This window comes from Conger conger, chromosome 6, assembly GCF_963514075.1.
Source record: "Conger conger chromosome 6, fConCon1.1, whole genome shotgun sequence".
NCBI classification, from domain to species: Eukaryota; Metazoa; Chordata; class Actinopteri; order Anguilliformes; family Congridae; genus Conger; species Conger conger.
In genome coordinates, this window is record NC_083765.1 from 29,426,543 (window position 1) to 29,445,324 (window position 18,782).

Sequence of the window (18,782 nt, forward strand, 5' to 3'; positions counted from 1 at the left end):
AGGCAGGCCACAATATTAAAAAGAAGTAAATCAAATCCTACACATAAAAAAGGTCAACTTACACTTGAAAATAACCTGCCCCCACAGCTTTGTACCCCAGACCAACTGAGCCAAATGGGTGGCATTTTCCTTCCCTTTTGTGAATATGGCTAATAGTCCATTTATTTGCCAGATTTTCTCCTCATGTAAATAAACACCATGGCTCATTACCTGCTTTCAGCTTCATTCTCCACCACCCTATTGAAAAAACCATGAAAGCTGTCAATTTTTCTCCCTCCCCCTCAGTAAAGTTGAACAGTTCCTAGTTGGCTCTGACTCTGACTCTGTACCTCGAAATAAAGCACTTTGATTTCCAATGAGACTGCGCCAACATTAATCAGCAAACATGTGGACAAATAAATTGAGTGATTCATATCAAAGTGAGGCTCGGAACTAATCACAGCCTGGGCACAACTGCTAATCACAAATTACATCCTTGTATTGATGTTCTTTTTTAATGAGTATTGGGGACAAGCTTAAAAAATTGTCTAATTTTTAATTTGGCAGTGCAGTGTAATTCCGATTTGGCTTTAGCTTAATTCTTACTGGATCCATTTTATTTATTTATTTACTTATTTATTTAAGTAATTTGACTTTTGGAGAGTGCATTGCCCTGACTGTGGGTACAACTGTGCTTTAAATCCATTTTGAAGTACTGTATACTGATGCCATCGATAATTTGTTTTTATTGTATTGGTAGCAAACAGCCAGAAAGACTGTGTACCCCACAGCTTTTTATACACATTTTATTTTGCTGTGCATGAGCTAATTCATATTTTACAATTAAATAAAAATATTTGCCCATCACAGTCCCAAAGCTGTACAGTGTAATTACTATCTTTGTGTAGCTGTTGGTACATAATGGCATTTAAAAGCAATATGAGAATATGAGAATAGGTTATGCACTACCTACTGAAATACATGTACTCGGTGTCATACAATACAGGTGTAGGTGTGTCAATGTTGTGACGCTACAAGTCAAATGTCATTTGCATCCTTATTGCAACTGTGATGTCAGGAAAATGGATGGAACTGATGCAACTACTAAATAATTATCTTAAAGTCAGAAGTAGGGAAAGGCAAAGATCATGAGAATGCAAGTGAAAGGAGACCAGTTCAAATAATTGGAAATACAGGCTTCCGCAAATTGGCACAAATAGTACTTCCTTCATAGCATAAAAATGCTGTGTTTGAGAATTTTTCATACGGTTGGTATGTTGGTACTACTGGTGAGAAGGGAGGACGAGAGAAAAAAAATCTGTATTATTAGAAATAAATAATACAACAGAAAATATAAACCCATAAATAACATTTGAGTGCACATATGGTGCTTGGCCCCAAATATAAAACTACAGCTAGTATTTTTCAAGCACTAAGACACTTTTATTCATGAATTTATGCATTGTGGAAAATGCAAGCCTTTTTAGGAAATGCTGTTTGATATTTAAAATATATATATTGGTTAAAGAGAACAATAAAGAAAAAGTGCATTTTGACTAAGCTGAGAGACAGGAAATGGAAATTGCAAAAAAGAGTGACCTATTTCTGCCGATAAATAATGAGCTTTTAAAAGCAATTAAAGAATGATTTGCAATTAACACTTGGCCCTTTCATTGCAACAGTACGTCAGTTGTATACCATTCAGGGTATGACAGCCAATAGCAGAAGGGTGTGAATATTCAGCAAACACGAGACGAGGAGTTGGTTAACGCCTGAATTAAAAATGGCAAGCCACCTGTTCAATTCATTACAGCAACTGTTGATTGCTCTGCAGGGCTGTCGCTTCAGCTTGTGACATCTCCGTTCTGTGCCTCGTTCCACCGAGCTGGAGCCACGCTTCCACGGCGTAGCGGTGCTAAAGAACGCTTTGTCTTTCAAATCAAACCCGTTTCCAGGTGTCGGCGGTCCTCATTACTCAAAACAACAGGACCCACTGATTGTAAACACAGAACACTTTGTGGATCCCGCGATTAATCTTATTACTTACTTTTGCCCTAAGCTCGGTTCATCTGTTTTTGTAAAAATGGGAAGGACCTTGCTGGCCCGCTGCCAACACAAATAAAATGTTTTCCCATTTATACCCAAGGTATATTTTTAGCTCCATGGTGTTATATGGATATAAATACATTTCTTTATGAACCCTGTTTCTGTCCACGATGAGTGTACCTGGTCAGCTACAGCTCTGGCCAGCTTGTCCATCCGGGAGCCTGCCTCTGCAATCTTCTTGGCTGCGTTGATCACATCCGATGAGTTCTTCAGTGGACCTTTGCCTCTGAAATGGCAAAGCACAAAATGAGATCCGGTTACCCTGCACACAAGAGCCAGGTCGTTAATGCAGACGTTCATCCAGTGATCCTTTTTTTCCTGAAAATCAACGCTGTGTTTTTGGGGTCATTCTCAGGGCATCTGTGTTCAGGCCTAACACCGGAGTGTCCGAACTGGCTATGGCCATCAGGCATGTGGGTCTAATGTCCAAATTCTGAAATCAACTACTTGTACACACATTATAGGGCATGAGAAATACTATCTGCACTATCTAGTGAGCAACCATGGTCACTACAAAAGTGATACACAAAGTTTTGCAAATATATTTTTCTTCTCCTTTCAAACTGTGAGAGAGATGGTCTAGGAGCAGTTGAAATTATAGAACAGAACAGCTCTTCTGGGTTTTGTCAGGTTGATGACACATTCATTTGAGCATTAGCCTAATAAAATACAACTAACATGTTCATTATTCAATAAAATGGTCTCTTGGCAAGCATTATTCTCTATGATTCATAGTCCACCAAGTCGATCGGCTAAAAGCTTCAATAACAATATTCTTCTTAACCTGTGCTCTGTTAACTTTTCAGACATAAGTGTGTAGTATGTTTTACTGGAGGCTATAATTTCTCATAAGAAAATGAAATAATAAATTGAAGCCCGCATCTAACTTTTGACCCAAACACCGCACAAGGGTCAAATGAGCTGCAGCTCAGCTTTGGGCAGTGCAAAATAACATTAGGTTTAATATCAAATTCTGGTATGTCATGGTATGTTAATGGTGTTGTAGCTTTCTGCAGGAGACCTGTAACCTACAGTATATGATGATCCTGAAAGACAAAAGACAACATCTGCTATCTGAATTCACCGTTTATTTAGTACACTATTTAGCACACTATATGGATAAAGATTTACAGTCACTAGATAAGGATTAGGAATTAGGCATTTCAGACACAGCCTTAGTCTCTGTGACACCTGGCAACCTCAGCGTTTAGCAGTGGACCTTAACACTGGTCCCAGGGAGCCACAAGGTAATCCACATTGGTTGGTTCCACATTAAATTGAGGGTTAATTAACTGTGCAATAATCTGCTTTAACTGATCATTCAAGTCCTAAGTAGATCAATTAAATACAACGACAGACCTTGTGCCTTTCAAGGACCAGGGTTGAGCTAGTGGTCCAAAGTGTTATTCTAATTCTTCCAAAGCTCATACAAATATATTTTGTCTATTAAAACAGGGTGATGTGTTCAAATGCTGTACTTTCTTGAAATGTAAACACTACTTGTGCAGTATTGTGCATTAAAAGTATTATTTGCTTATTCAAAAATTTTAACACATAAATATGTTACTCCACATATATGGAACATCGAAAATTCCATTCTGAACTCTATTAAACATGTCATTATCTCACCATACCTGGAGTTGCCTTTCTTATTTGTTTTTAATGAAATAAAAATACCCGCATTGTACTGTCGTCCCCACAGAATGAGGCAAAAGGTCATATGACCCAACATAAATGCCGTGAGAATGAATTCCACTTTTTAGTTGCATTGTTTTGATTTGCATTAATCCAAATAAAAATTTGGTTAAGCATATGTATATCAGAGACTAGATTGAAAGACAAAAGCTGTTCTAGAGAGCAATTAGTAAAAAATAATGGTAAAACTTCTGAATGGAATTGCATTCAGATCATTTACATGGCATTTATATGAATGTATAGAGCAGTGTACAGAAGTGTAACGTCTGCCCTCCATGCCCCTGAAATGTCTGAGTAAGATAATGGACCTTAATAGAAATTCAGCATTCACCAGTATAAGAGCATGCACCCTACAGTACGACTGCATGATATAACATAATGTGGGGCGAGCCCAAATTATTCAATTAATCTATTTATGGACTAGGAAAATAACTATAATGGGAGATAAAATGTGTGACGAATCTCTGAAACATATCAATGAGCTGTCTCTTAAATAGCAAAATAAATAGTTTGTGAGGGAGAGATGCACACTACAACAACTAATGAGATAACATGCGCTTTCATATGCATTCAAAATATTTCAGATGGCCAAGATTATGCACCAGTCCACCCATAAAACTACACACATAGCTTCTTCCTCAGACTCACAGCTGCAAGCCCTACTTGCGAAATGCAGTGTGTTAGAAGCAGCGGTTGACATCATCTGTGTGGGAGGAGACCTGCTTATCGGTGCTCTCCTGAATCATTAGCGGAGGTAGCAGGAAACACATCTCTAATAAATGCGATTGCACATTCTGAATTGTGAGAAAAGGAAGGAAAAGCAGACAGAAGAGATGTAAAGGTGGCCTGAGATGTGCCGGTCTCCGTTCTTTCGCCGTACCTGGTGAAGTCCGTCATCTCCATCATGATCATGCACATCTGCTTGGCCAGCACGATGATGTCGTTGCCGTTGTCGTCCCACTTGGCCACTTCAGCGTCCAGCTTGCACTTCTCCTGGCGGAAGCTCTCCACCTGCTCGGCGATCTTTGCCTTCTCCTCCTGGGGCAGCTGGGCCATAATAGCCTGGGGGGGGTGGGTAGGGGAGGGGAAGTATGGGGTGGGTTAAGAGGGAAAGGTAGGGGGATAAGGGAAGGGATTAGGGACGGCGGGGAGTTGGTGTAGAGGGTCGGAAGGTAGGGAAGTGAGGGAGGCGTAGATGGTCGGTAGGTAGGGGTGGGGGATATCAGGCATGGTTTTGGAGGGGGAGGTGGGCAAGAGGCAAGGTAGGTTGGTCAGAGGATAGTTGGGTGACACAGAAGGAGATTGTTACCTTATCCACAAGGCAAAACAAGCACTCACAAACAAGAAGTTTTTTGGTTTATTTTATTTCTCCCCAAGTCACAAAGTGTTCTGCAAATCTCTGAACTCTGTGGCCCTTCAGGATATGAATCTCAAAGTTCTCTGCCCTCCTACAAAAAAACATTGGAGTAAAGTTATAGATTTGCTATTAATCACTAGAGTCTTGCTCATAAAGAGCACATCCATTTTTCCATTTTGTTGCAGAAATAGATTAATTTTCACCATAACAATTCAAAGCGTGTCTGAGATGGAATAAATCTGTCGGCAAGGTCACAGTTACAAAGTAGGGACAGATTTCTGTTTGTGAGATAAATGTACAATTATTTAACTCTCCTCCTTACCAAACAAATAATGGCATTGTTCAATGTTATTTCAGGAGGGTAGCAAAGCGATAACCTTGACTCAAACTATTTTGTGTATTATCTAAATTAGGGTCAGCAACAATGTTTCATATCGATGCCCAATGCATTAATATTATGCTTCACATAGCTTTGATGATCTACTCTGAAATGCCATTATCAACAGTGACTATTTAATCTCAATAAACATCCGCTTGTATATTTTCTTGAGCAACACGTGCCGAAGTAGAAGCAATTTATTTTGTTTACAGTTAACAAATATAATCTAGAAATGGGCTTTTCAGCTTTAGTGTGGTGTGTAATGATAGCAAAGCACAGGATCTGATGATTCTCATCTCTAACTGAGAAATGAAACACAGCCATCTTTAATGCCATCTGACTGCACCAGCTCTTGAACAGAATTTTTTTCTGTCCTCTGAAATAGACCACAATATTTATTCTGAGGTAGCTCCACTTTCCTCTCAGCCTATAAACAAAATGGCGATGGCTAAGTTGTGCATGAACGCAAAGACAATATTTCACATTATACAGAAAAATGAAAGCAAGAAAATGGCTTCAAAATCTTTCACAAAAGGTAGAACAATTCAGAATAAGGTTGATGAATAATTATGATGACTTGGTGTTTGTCACGGAAGTTGCAGTTTTCACAGATTCCATTATTTTATTTTGCAGTTTTTTGGCGGTTCTATGACTTCCCACATTTTTGGGGGCATTTCTGTGATTTCTCCTGTTTTTTGTGTTTTTTGTCATTTTTCAGCAGTTGTGGATGGGGACTGTCAACGCCTACAGTATGATTTGTATAGGAATTAGTACTGAACCATACTTCAAAATGCTGGAAGAAACAAAGTGCTACAATGTGTACAGAACCTGGAACCTGCTGGGAACAAGATTCCCGTCCTTGTCATTTCTTGTAATCAGATGTTTGATGGCCTCTGTGAACCTGGCCCCTTGTCCTATTAGGCTCACACACAGATAATCCATCTCAAACTTGCACAGGTTCCACAGCAATGCCAAAAATGGCCAACATGGTTAAAGAAATATGGTGTTTTGTGATGGGGAAAGAACGTTTGGTTGACAACAAATGATGCTTCAACCTAGAACAGCATCTCCAAATCAATGGTGCAGTGACTATAACTGAGTAGCTCTCGGCACTACTGAGATTAGGAAACTGGTCCCCCGGTTCTGGTCCTGGACAGCCACAGGATCAATTAAAGCAACGGGCCACATAGCTTACCTCACCAGGTTTTTTACACCGCCAGGAGAAAGGCTTAAAGAATAAGACTCCCATATATGGATTTCCCCCAAGAAGTGAGAGCCACTATATCACAGCTCTCAGAAGAGTTGGTGAAAGAGAGCTGCGGTTTAGAATGAGGAGGAGGAGGAAGATGAAGAAACCCCAGCGGGCTGAGGAAAACGGGGCCGATTGGGATGTCAGGAAAAGGCAAGGCGCTAGGTGCAGCTTTTTTTCTCCCCAGAATTCACTTATCCCCAAATCCCTTCCGCGCTTACCGATAACAACAAGAGCCGTCCTCAGGAGCTTAATGCAGCGTCAAATCCTTCCCCTACACCGGCGTGCCAACACACTCGCCAGCTCCACTACGTCTACCGGGATTAAACCGCGTTCCGGGTTTCTTCACACAAAAACAGTTTCGAGATGACTTTAATTTGTTTCATTTGAAATAAATTGTCCCGACGCTTAGAGTTCAGTTTATGGCTGACCTCTCAAAGCTTTTATCCAATCACTTTCTCCACTCTCGAGCCCTGCGCAAGAACACAAGGTGCATTCTCAAACCTGTGTGTGTACACTTGTGCGCTGTTTTGCAAGCGTCACCCCACTGGCTGCCTCTACATGGCTGTACCTTTTATGGATGATATTGTTTTAATAATACGGCACATTAAAAGATTTGTATTTTTATATAGTGTAACTGACAAGCGATGCGGCTGCCGAAACAACATAACAAATGGCAGACTTGGCTGAGTTAAAGATCCACCGGGCGACAGCCACTGGAGGCCACAGTACTGACCCGTGCCTCTGCCGTGTCTGCAGTAATGATACAGCACCCGGAGAGGCCGGCCGGGAGGCAGGGAGCCTCTTTACATAATCCTGTCAGAGCACGCTACGAATATGCTAATTCTTCTCGCTTTTTTTCCCTTGCCCTCACTTTTCAGAAAACACACAGCGGCTTGCAGGAAGCAGGGCCGGGGTGATCTCAGTGGGAGCGTGCTTAAATTCCGCCGCAGAGCGCGAGGGCCACTCAGGAACGGCGCGTCTTCACGCAAGCGGACGCAGGCGGCGGGATGTTAACTCCTGACCTCGGCCCGGCGGGTCGGCCTGCCTGCGAGTCCGACGCGGTGGCGGGAGGCCGCAGCGATCCGTTCCACTCCTCCTGTCCTCCCAGCGCCGCAAACACGTTTCATATCTCCTTCATCAGCCTGCCTTGAAGCAAATTACCTGTTTGCCCAAACCCTTCCCTTTGGGAGGAAGCGGGTGTGTAAAAGTAGGAAGATGGGAAGCAGTGATATGAAATGCGTAATTTTCTAGCTGTCATCTGCAAATGCATTTCATTCAGACACCAGAGAATAATTAACAATGCTGACGGAATACAGTTGTGATATTCAAAATGTCAATTTTATGAAAAATGACTTCTGCCAAAGCAATTTAATGCTGCTGTAGATGCACTGTGCTCGCTCAATGGTAAAAGGTTTTCGAATACAACAAATTCTCCACCTTGGACAATGAAGCACATGCGTAAAGAGTGTTTTTGATAAACTGGTTTTGATAAACTCAGAATGTCAGTATCCTAGCATCTAAGTGATGGACAGTAAAGACATAGTTTGATTGCACTCAAGATTAAGACTTAACGGTGAAAAAAAATGTATGTATGTACGTGTGTATGTGTGTGTGTGTGTGTGTGTGTGTGTGTGTGTGTGTGCGAAAGTATGTGAATCAACAATAAATAAGTAAACACATAAATCCCAGATATACTGAATAGGTAAATAAAGACAGGCCGTACTCTGATGCTACGCTCCTCTGCTTGCTCTCTGTCCAGCTGTTTCTGTCCTGGCTTTTTAGGTGACTTAATTTAGAGAGGCACTGTGCAACCTTCGCCTGCCAACTGGCTCTCTGCTCCTTTAGATTTACGCTCTGCTCATTTCCATTCATAATTCTCTCATTGTGCTGACTCTAGGGCCTTCACAGCACTCTGGTGCGGAGGCAGAGGGCCAGAGCCTTCCCACAATGCAACGGCTCATTTGCATGGAAAGGTCTCTTTGGCGTGGGGTGTAAAAGCACAGATATTCTCCTAATGTTCTCTAAGCAGGTTGGTGTTCTGTTGAAATGTCAATAATTTAGGCAAATCTGAAAGCCCAAAAAGATGAATACCATCGTGGAAACATGCCCTCTTAGTAAATGGAGGGAGAGTTAATCATTCCCGCCTCTTTATGCGTTAAACCTATCTGTGTACTGAGCTGAATTTCCTCAGCTTTGCATAAGTATGCTATTATCATCTTTCAGACGTCTTCATATGCAAAGTGATTAATGTAGTGGGGTTCATCATTCGCCAGTTCAACGTCAATTTATTATGGACCGGCGCTTATCAGGCAATCGGCAACCCTGCGCTGCAAGAAAATAAATGAATAAATAAGTTCAATAAAACAAGACAAGCAGCCGGGACGAAATTAGCTTTGAGACAGAAAGATGGAAAGTGAGAGGGGGAAAGTGCTCCGTACGATGAGTACTGTGACGGTCTGGTCCGGGCTCCTGTAATTGGATACTCACCCTGGCGCTCTGTCCGGCGATGAGCTGGTCGTCCTCCGTCTGTACGCTGGTTCGGCTGCGGGTGTCGTAATCCTCCTGCTCAAAGTCGGAGTCGTCCTCTAGCTCCTCAGGTGTCTGGGGGGGAGAAGGAAGGAAGGGTGATAAAGCGAAAATCAACACGGAAACATGTCGATAGCTCATCGACACTTCCAACCACTAGGAGGAATGGGATAACAGCAAGGGATCAATGCCTCACGGCTGGTCGCCTCGGCGCTTGACACGCGGTTCAAGGACAACCAGAATGTGACCGCAGGAGCCCCTCCACTCGCCGTGAGACGGCGGTTTTAAGGCTTTTGTTTCCGTGCCAACGACAATGCGATCTTTATTAATAAATCACCCTCCGCATTGCATTTCCAGTCGCTTGCATCATTGTTTTCCAATCCCAGAGTTGATATGCGTTTGGTGTAATGAAACAATACATTTTCGTCTGAGGGGAGAGAGAAAGGGGGGGCAGTGGGGGGAGAAAAAGTAAAGGAGAGCGGTGGGAGGTGCAGCAGTCAAGCGCTTTGCTTTGCTTGTGTCTTCTCCCTCAGCACCATGGGAAACAGAGTTTTTTTTTGAGCGGCAGGCAGGAATTAGCCTGACCTCCTGAATACTCAAACAGTGGGAAGCCAGGAATTGACCACCATCTGAGTGCTCAATTATGAGGGGGTGCAAGTCACTTAGGGAGGCACTCGATGGAGGCACTGGCAGTCCCCAGGGAACATCCACACAACTCAAACACACCCCCTCACAACACTCCCACCCGCGGAGGCCTTCAGAAAGTGTCCTGTGTTTCTGCTTAAGTCACCCACAGGGTATACAAGAGGCAATGTAAAAAGTGAATTTTTTAAATACATCTTGCACATCCTTCCATTATCTAGTCTGCTTATTCCCATTCGCAAGACCCACACGCCAATTAACTCACACACGTAGCCTCTGCAAAACTGTATATGAAGGCCCTGGCCAGGATTCAAACCCACAAACTTCTGGCCATGAGGCAAGCACTGCACCACCGCCCAACACGCAGAAAATATTAAAAATACAAAAATATAAAATCTAGTCTGAAAAAATAATTCTCAGAGAAAGTTTAATTATTGTTCAGTAGGAAAATCTGAAGCTGAGAGTGTACAGTGCAATGTTAAGCTATGCAGCAGCTTAAATATTTCATATGTACTTCATCAATACAGGCGAATACGACTCAGCGTGCTGACCCAGCAGGCAACACATCAGTGTTCACTGAATTTAAAGATAGTATGTTTTATGAGCCGCCTTCTGCTTCAAATGAATGCTTTTCTATCATTAATTCATTTTTTATGATACTATAAAGTATACTGAATGTCATTTTATTTGCTGTCCTTAAACATATTTCCTTTTGTTATTTCGTTTAACACTTATCCTTAAGTATTTAATTCCTTTTAAAGCATACCCAACGTTACTACATTTCACTAAAAGAGACATTTGCCCAACTAAATCGGCAACAAAACCCCCACCGCCGCAAACAATTAAGTGGAAAGTTGCGATTGACGAGAGATTAGGAAAAGAAGTCAAAGAGAGGAGGAGATAAATAATTGACTGCAAGGGAAGCAGATGTGGTGCCTGTAGTTATTTTCTTTTTCCCAGTGATGACAAGAGGGTGCCTCATTGTGCTTTAATAACGTGATGTAATAGTCCAGCACATATCCTATTTGCCAGGTGAATCCACTGTTCTACCTGCGCTCTGCAGAGTTAAAGAACTTCCATTAACGGCAGACGCTGGGAGGTTATGTCTTCGTGTCTCCGGCTAGCTGAAAGAAAGAGACATCCCCTTTGTCTACATCACAGGTCTACATCCACCAGCGGATCTCAAATGAGTTATTTTAATTGGTTACTGCAGGACATAAAACTAAGCAATGCTCATTACTGGAACATGGGCAGAAATGATGCACAACACAAAACAGAGTGAATGAAAGCCTGCCCATAAACCAGGGAACAATCTGGATCCCGGGAACATAACGCGACAGGCCGTACCAGAGGCAGCCCAAAGCCGTGTTTTACATTATTTACCAACATTAGGTTATTTCCATAATTTGATTCTGCAGCCACACTGGGATTCGGTCCAACAGATTAATGTTGAATAAAGGCATTACTATGGGTGAGAGAGAGAGAGAGAGAGAGAGAGAGAGAGAAGCCGGAAGACTATGAGCTACTCGGATGGAATGCGGTCTCAGATATCTTTGATCCGTAGGGCTGAAAGAGGGCGGCGGGCAGGGAAAGTAATGAAATACCCGGTTTAGCATTTCCAATGTGGGGACCGGGCGGACAAAAAAGTAAGCGGTTTAGACTCGGGTTCAGAGTTTCGACCGAGTTCACACTTTATACAGAGATAAGACTGCTTGGGTATTTAAATATTCAACTGCAAGACAGCTGACCTGATTTCAGGAGGACGGGTTCCTAAAAGTGTTAACAAAAAAATAACTGTAATTCTTATTCATGAATATTCAACAAAGAAAGCCTGTGACTAGATAATTAATTGATATTAATTTTTCTGCCGGAAGAATGAGCAAGGAGTCTTCACTTCCAGTGCCTGGATAGTTATTTGAGTTCTCAAATTACATATAATAATCTAATATCTGAGATCTAATTATAATCAAATGCACATCCCTTATTTGAACATTTACCCTTGTAGTGGAGTTGAATGGAGAATAAGTTTATCTTTACGGTCGGATCGTGTTGAGGTGTGGCGATGGGACAGGACGCGTCACGTACCCGTATCATCAGGACGGCTTTCCTGATGTCTCGGACGCCGTCGTACACCAGGCGGGAGGCGTCGATGAACTCGTTCTCCTCGAAGGCCTGCGGCGGGCTGGTGCTGAGCGCCTCGATGGCCACTTCCACTTGTTCGGCGAAGCGGGGCATGACTGCGAATAGAGGAGGGGGGGAGGGTTACACGCATCCTTCAAAGTTTGTTTCCCCCCCTCTGGCATAAACAAATGGATGAGAGGTCGCTGCGCAGAGAGAGCGCGTCCGACCAAGGACACTCTACCGCCTCGGCGCGGCTACGGAGCGGGGGGCCCTCCGCCTTCCCCGTGCCGCGCGGAGACGAGGTCACGAGGAAGCGCCGCTGATGGAGCCGCTGCCCTCCGACGGCCAATTAACCGCTTCACCTTGCCTGCGCGCTGCGAGGGGCGCGGGGAGAGGCTGCGGGGAGAGGCTGCGGGGAGATGCGCGCCGTGTCTGATCTCAGCAGAAAAGAAAGCCTGGACCGGTCCGCTAATGACGCCCGTTTCCTGTAGCCAGCTCTGAACAGGACGGAGCAGATAGCCCCTGCTATTTCTCTCCAAAACAAACACTAAACATAGGAAATGTGTTCTTTTTTTTGTAATTTGCAAAAAGCACGATAAGGATGCTTGGCCATTCACTCTCTGAAACCAGTTGAATGTAGTTTGATTCTATTTGCATATCTGTGCTGACTATTCACTGAGAGCAGGGAGAATATTGTGATGAGTATTCACCGATAACAAAGAGAATATCTGTGCTGACTATTCACTGAGAGCAGAGAAAATATCTGGGCTGACTATTCACTGAGAAGAGAGAATATTAGTGCTGAGTATTCACAGAGAAAAGAGAGAATATGAGTGCTGACTATTCACTGAGAACAGAGAGAATACCGGCGCTAACTACTCACTGAGAACAGAGAGAATATCTGTGCTGACTATTCACTGAGAACAGAGAAAATATCGCTGCAGACTATAAACTGAGAGCGGAGAGAATAATAGTGCTGACTATTCACTGAGAACAGAGAGAATGTCTAAGCTGACTATTCACTGAAAGCACGTTCACACACTGGGGAGAGTATTCTCACAGCAGCCACTGAAAGAGCCAGACGGCTTGTGTTCCCTGATCCTATACGTAGGAGTATCTGTGTAGGTGGATTCGCTGGATCGATAGAAAAAAAGCCTGCCCACACAACTAAGCCCAGAGGAGGACCACGTTCTGACCAGTCAGTATGGTGGAAATCTGCCCAGCCACACAAACACAGGCCCCACAGGGCTGTTCTTAAGTTAATTGTTAAGTTAACTTTAAGACGAGTAATATATAGTACTAATCACATCTGCATGTTTTGTGGCTTTTTTGATGAGTCTGTGCCCTTGTTGAGCATTCCCGATGATCCCATTTAATGGACAATCTAAAAACTAATGCAAAATGTAGTAAATATGTGCTATGTTATATTTTAAACATCCAGACAAAAGCCAGTTCACACCTCTAACCATGCAAATTGAATACAACTCTCCCAAACTACAGCTATTCAGGTGCCTTTCAGGGTGAAAATGCAAGCACCACGCTTTGGAATAAATCATATGACTATGTGCAGTGCCTTTCTTAGTGTACAGAAATGGCATTAATTCACTTCATGTCAGGTGCAATTTTTCTTTATGAAAATAAATAAGTAAATAAATAAATAAGGCATGGTGGTGCATGGATAAGCCATCGGACCTTGATGCAGGCATCAGTTGGATGCAGTTGCACACCGAGGACCAGGGTTCTTGCCCCGGTCCTGCCAAGGCCGAGTATGGCCAGCACACAAGGGAGCAGCATAATTGGGCCTGCAGGGGAGGATCGCAGCATATAAAAAAATGGCCCGGATTGTCCCGGAATAACGGTTAGTAACATGAGACGATGCGGCTTGAAGAAGACATGTCAATCTCCTTCTGGCCACCGGGGGGCGGGGTTGTAGCAGTGTTTCCTCAGCATGGGCGATTGAAGTAAACAAGGTACAACTGGCAACCAAACTGGGCAAAAAATGGGAACAATCTGAAACCAAAAAAAAAAGACAAAATAATAAAAATAATAAGCCACAATAGTCTTGCTTGTGGGGATGCACTCTATTTTTCTGTAGTTTCATTTTGTGAAATGTCTGGGTGCCTGTCCTTAAACATCAGAAATCAGGTGAAATAGCATACCACGGACTATTACAGTCACATTATGCCACCTTATGTCCAAAACCTATGAACAGGCCAGCCTTCCCCTCTCAAGTCTAAAGGCATGACACTTAAGGGATGTGCTAATTCCTCAGGAACTGTGATCCCCTGGACCCCAAGAGAGGCTTCCAGTGAGATGGCATCTCAAGTCTCCAGGTGCCTGATGGTTTAACAAACTGTCAAGTTTGAAGAATTTAATTTTCACATGCACTCCCACTTCAGTCAAGAGCTTGTACTTATCTTTTTTCTTGCTGCCAGATTGTCGCAAAGATTGATGTATCTGGAACCCTGACGGGATTTTGTGACAGGTGGGATGAAAAGTCTGTTGAGTGGCTGTTAAATATAAAAATAAAGTGAAAAAAAAAAATTGAAATATTCAGAACTTAACCTACGTAAAGCCTGTTGGTGTAGCGTTGGGTGCAAATGCTCTAATGAGAATGAAGGATGTGAAACTCTGGCTGGGTCATGAGAGACGAGCTGAAGGTCCCCACAAGCTGGAGGTTGTATGCCATTTCAGTTAAACTTACTTCACTTCTAAGTGAAGGAGACCAAATCAATTGCAACGCTTCACTGAGCTAAATTTGGAACTTACGTAAACTCGCAGTGAAGTCAAAGCATATAATGAGACACATAAAATATGCTACAAAGTCACCTCTTTTCTAATGATTTTGGGATGAATTTTAATTCACTTATAGGACGAAGATAAAATAGGCTTTCAGATATTTGAGGGAGTTTTTTTTTAACAGAAATATTTAAAAGCTCATTATAAGCAATGTTGCAGATGGAACTAAGAGATTTCAGCTGTAGAGTTGAAGCAGAAGAATGATGAAGGATATTAAACTGGAATTCAGTTTCTACAGGCAGACAATTATGCAATATAGTTTAGGAATTATAAAGCAATTTGAATCCTCAGAAAAAAAACAAGATTAGGAGGAGTTAGGGAAATTGATTGATACCAAAGAATTGCACACATATAGACATGATGACATAATTTATACTGTATACTGTACTTTATACAGATTGTTAACTTAAAAAAAGACCTCTTATGAAAGGTTAAATAAATTACAATATAAAAAAAGACATTCACATGCATCCATGCATTGATCTACAGCGTAATAAAAACAAAGCAATTGACTGTAAATCAGCAAATAGAGCATTAACCTCCAAACTGCTGATGTCAGTTTTTATATACGATTGCCTTTAAACTGAGAAGAAGTGCCTTGCCAAGACCGTGTGCAAACAATCATCAATGCGCTCGGAATTTGACCTCTTCGTTGCTGCCCATTTGAACCCGGCATCATGAACATCCTGTTTTTACTCAACAACATTATGACTGCCTGCAGTTGTGCCAGCAGAATCTATATTATCTATATTCTGCACTCAAGTCTCAAAAGCATCATCAGGTGTCTCCAGATTATCTCTTCTCTTTCTTCTGGAGTGGTAGAAACAGATAGATTTAATTCACATTATTTTTAGCCAGGTCCCAGTGGGCACACTGGCAAATTACAAGCAGTTATTCAGGGGGAAAAGGTACTTTTTGAATGTTATCTGGTATAAGTCTGAAACCACATATATATATATATATATATATATATATATATATATATATATATATATATATATATATATATATACATGGCACATATATGACAGCCTTGGAAGTGCTTCGCTTTTTAATATGTGCCTGTTTGCTGAGAATGTGATAATTTGGTCATATTTTGTCTGTCCAAAAAAGTACAGTGGACAGACGGATGGTGTGAGACTTCAAATGACAAAATAACATTAGTGGCGCGACTGTTTGTCTTGTCAAATCTACGACCCCAGAGCAATACCTCTCTGTCACATACCATGACACACCCTGGAGAAGATAGATGAGCTGGACACAGGGAGATAGGGAAATTCCGTATTGCACCAGCATTTTATTACGGAATGAGGATTGGGGAAGGGAGAGAGAGTGATAGCAACTCACAAAAAGCCTTTTCCCATCACCCTCACGTGACCCGGGTAAAAATAATAAACTAAAATAATATCAAACCAAGCTGTGGCTTTCGCTCTATCGCTTTTTAACAGTTGCTTTCAGTCCCATCTTTCTTGAACAACAGCTCTCTCAGGTTTCCTTGGCTCAGACAACTACTGCGAAAAAGAGCACACATTTTAACAGCCAGGACTAATTTCGAAACGTAGTCCAGGTGTGTGCCTACTTCACCATTAGGCGTGGTCCTCGGATTGCCCTGCTTTCTTCCAACAAACCACGCCCTTGCCACACTCTCTGATTGAGTAATATTTGTCTTTTTAGAGAAGATTAGTTTAAACACGCAGAGGAGGGGAATAAAAGCCATCACTGGTTTCCTATTAGGGTATTGATTTCTCCTCTCAAGGACAACCCTCAATCTCTGCCCGTAGGTGGACTGTCTGTCAGCCTTATGGAACGGTGTGCTTTGCTGCCTGTATTACCCGAGTAATAAATCTGACCGCGGTCAATTCTGGGAAGAGAGATTTAGAAAATGAGAAAGGTCAAAGGTCACATGCAAGCAACAACCGCCACGTTTCATGCAACGGGTGACCGGAGGGTTGTATGACCAGGGGTGGCGCTGTTGAGTCTGAGCCGTGTGCGTTTTAATAGAAGTGGGAACGTCTCAGAATCTTCAGCACTGGTTGGACTGGTGCAGAGAATCACTTGATGTATTGGGAGGGATGTGTTTGCTGAAGGCATGAAAAGCTCCTGCTGAAACAATTTCCATTTGGTGCAATGCCTTGGAGATCAAAGGCGCGTCCGGTTGATGCTCTCTTTCCTCCATTTACCTGCCAGTGAGACGTGTTCCTCTATCTCTGAGCATGTCCAAGACGTACGTAAATGTCTGTCTGCTCAGTGGTTTAGTCTACAAAGGGGGGGCGGGGTGGGGAATATATGGTAAACATTCTCTAGAATCGATTGCGGTGGTTTATGGTGCTATCAGATCTGCATGGAGGCTCTTAAAAGCAAACAAGAGACACCCAATAGCCTTTCATCAAAGAGAAATACTATGCAGAGTGAACAGCATCACATCAGCGTCAGCCAGCAGCCTTGACTGTTCTATATCAATTAAGGCCGTCAATCGGGCATGCAGACTTCCTCTAACGTTAGAGAAAGGCAATAATGGCAATACTATCTCCACGGATACATTACCTTTTTTCTTCATGTATTTTTCTTACAAGCTATAGAAGCACAAAATGGCTACCCAATTTGGAATATATGTGAAAACAGATTGAAATAAATATGTTGTCAATAATAATATGTAAGAACATATACAAGCTGATGCTGCTTTAAGATATTGCAATGTATTGCATTGATCTGAATATAGCAGTATAATATACTGTATATATGCAGAATATGCACTCATTGAGCACTTTATTAGGAATACTATACTAATATTGGGTAGGGCCTCCCTTTGCCTCAATTCGTTCTGGCATGTATATATATGTAATATATGTAATTTTTTTATATTGAAAACATTCCTTTGATATTCTGTTCCATGTTGACATGATTGCATCATGCAATTTCTGCAGATTTGTCAGATGAAATTCTGACCCTACCATCTGTATGCCTCAGCAGAAATCAAGATTCGTCAGACCAGACCAAGTTTTTCCAGTCTTCAACTGCACAGTATTGGTGAGCCTGTGCCAACTGCAGCCTCAGTTTTCAGTTATTAACTTATCTGAGGTTTTTTGCACCATTCTCCACAAACTGTACAGAACTCTAGCAAACTGTGTGTGAACAGAGATCAGCAGTTTCTGAGATACTGAAACCACCCTGTCTGGCACTAACAATCATTCCACAGTCAAAGACACTTAGATCAGATTTCTTCCCCATTCTTACATTTGTTCTGTAAAACAGCTGAACCAACTCTGCATGCTTTTATGCATTTAGTTGATGCCACATCATTGGCTGATGAAATATTTGCATTAACAAGCTGGTGTACAGGTCCACCTAATAAAGTGCTCACTGTGTGTATGTACACGACCAGCATGTTTCCAGTTATAGCAGTGCCCAAGGACAGAGGCCTTCTGCTCATAATTCAGAGCAGAGAAGTGCTGCTTACTTTAACAGTACGCAAACACTAAAATGCACAGAAAAAGTACAGCATTAAAAAGTGATTATGCTGTGTCATTACGGCAAATAATATTACCGGCATAAAAAACAAAATAAAATAAAATGGTAAAGAGATGGGCGATTGTAAAAATGCCTGACAGTAAAAAGGGGTAATTAAATTTGAATTAAAAACCGAAGTGAAATCTGCAGACCTCATGTGGTCAGTGAGGGCATTCTGAAGGCGCGTACCTAGAAACCTGAGGATGTGGCCACAAACTGCATGACAATAATTTACCGGGCACATTAAGATACTAAAATTGGCCAAAAGAAGTGAGGACTGCCACAAAGGTGGACGGAAGCACACTTCAGAGTACAAGTACTATCCCAAATTCAGTAATTAATAATAAAAAGTAATAAATAAAAAAATAAGAAAAACATAAAAATGCTAAGTATCTAGGATGGCTCCCATTGATCAGAAT

The 18,782-nt window shown here is 42.1% G+C and overlaps 1 protein-coding gene across 1 annotated transcript in view; it reads right to left on the minus strand.

Moving 5' to 3' along the window:
* The window catches only part of ctnna2 (catenin (cadherin-associated protein), alpha 2), a 390,077-nt gene that overhangs the window by 14,498 nt on the left and 356,797 nt on the right, over positions 1–18,782 (minus strand). The window contains exons 13-16 of the mRNA XM_061245031.1: positions 12,022–12,173; positions 9,256–9,369; positions 4,661–4,842; positions 2,206–2,311 (exon numbers count right to left, since the gene is read on the minus strand). Of these exons, the coding sequence (XP_061101015.1) occupies positions 2,206–2,311; positions 4,661–4,842; positions 9,256–9,369; positions 12,022–12,173 (554 nt within the window). The remainder of the gene's footprint in view (positions 1–2,205; positions 2,312–4,660; positions 4,843–9,255; positions 9,370–12,021; positions 12,174–18,782) is intronic.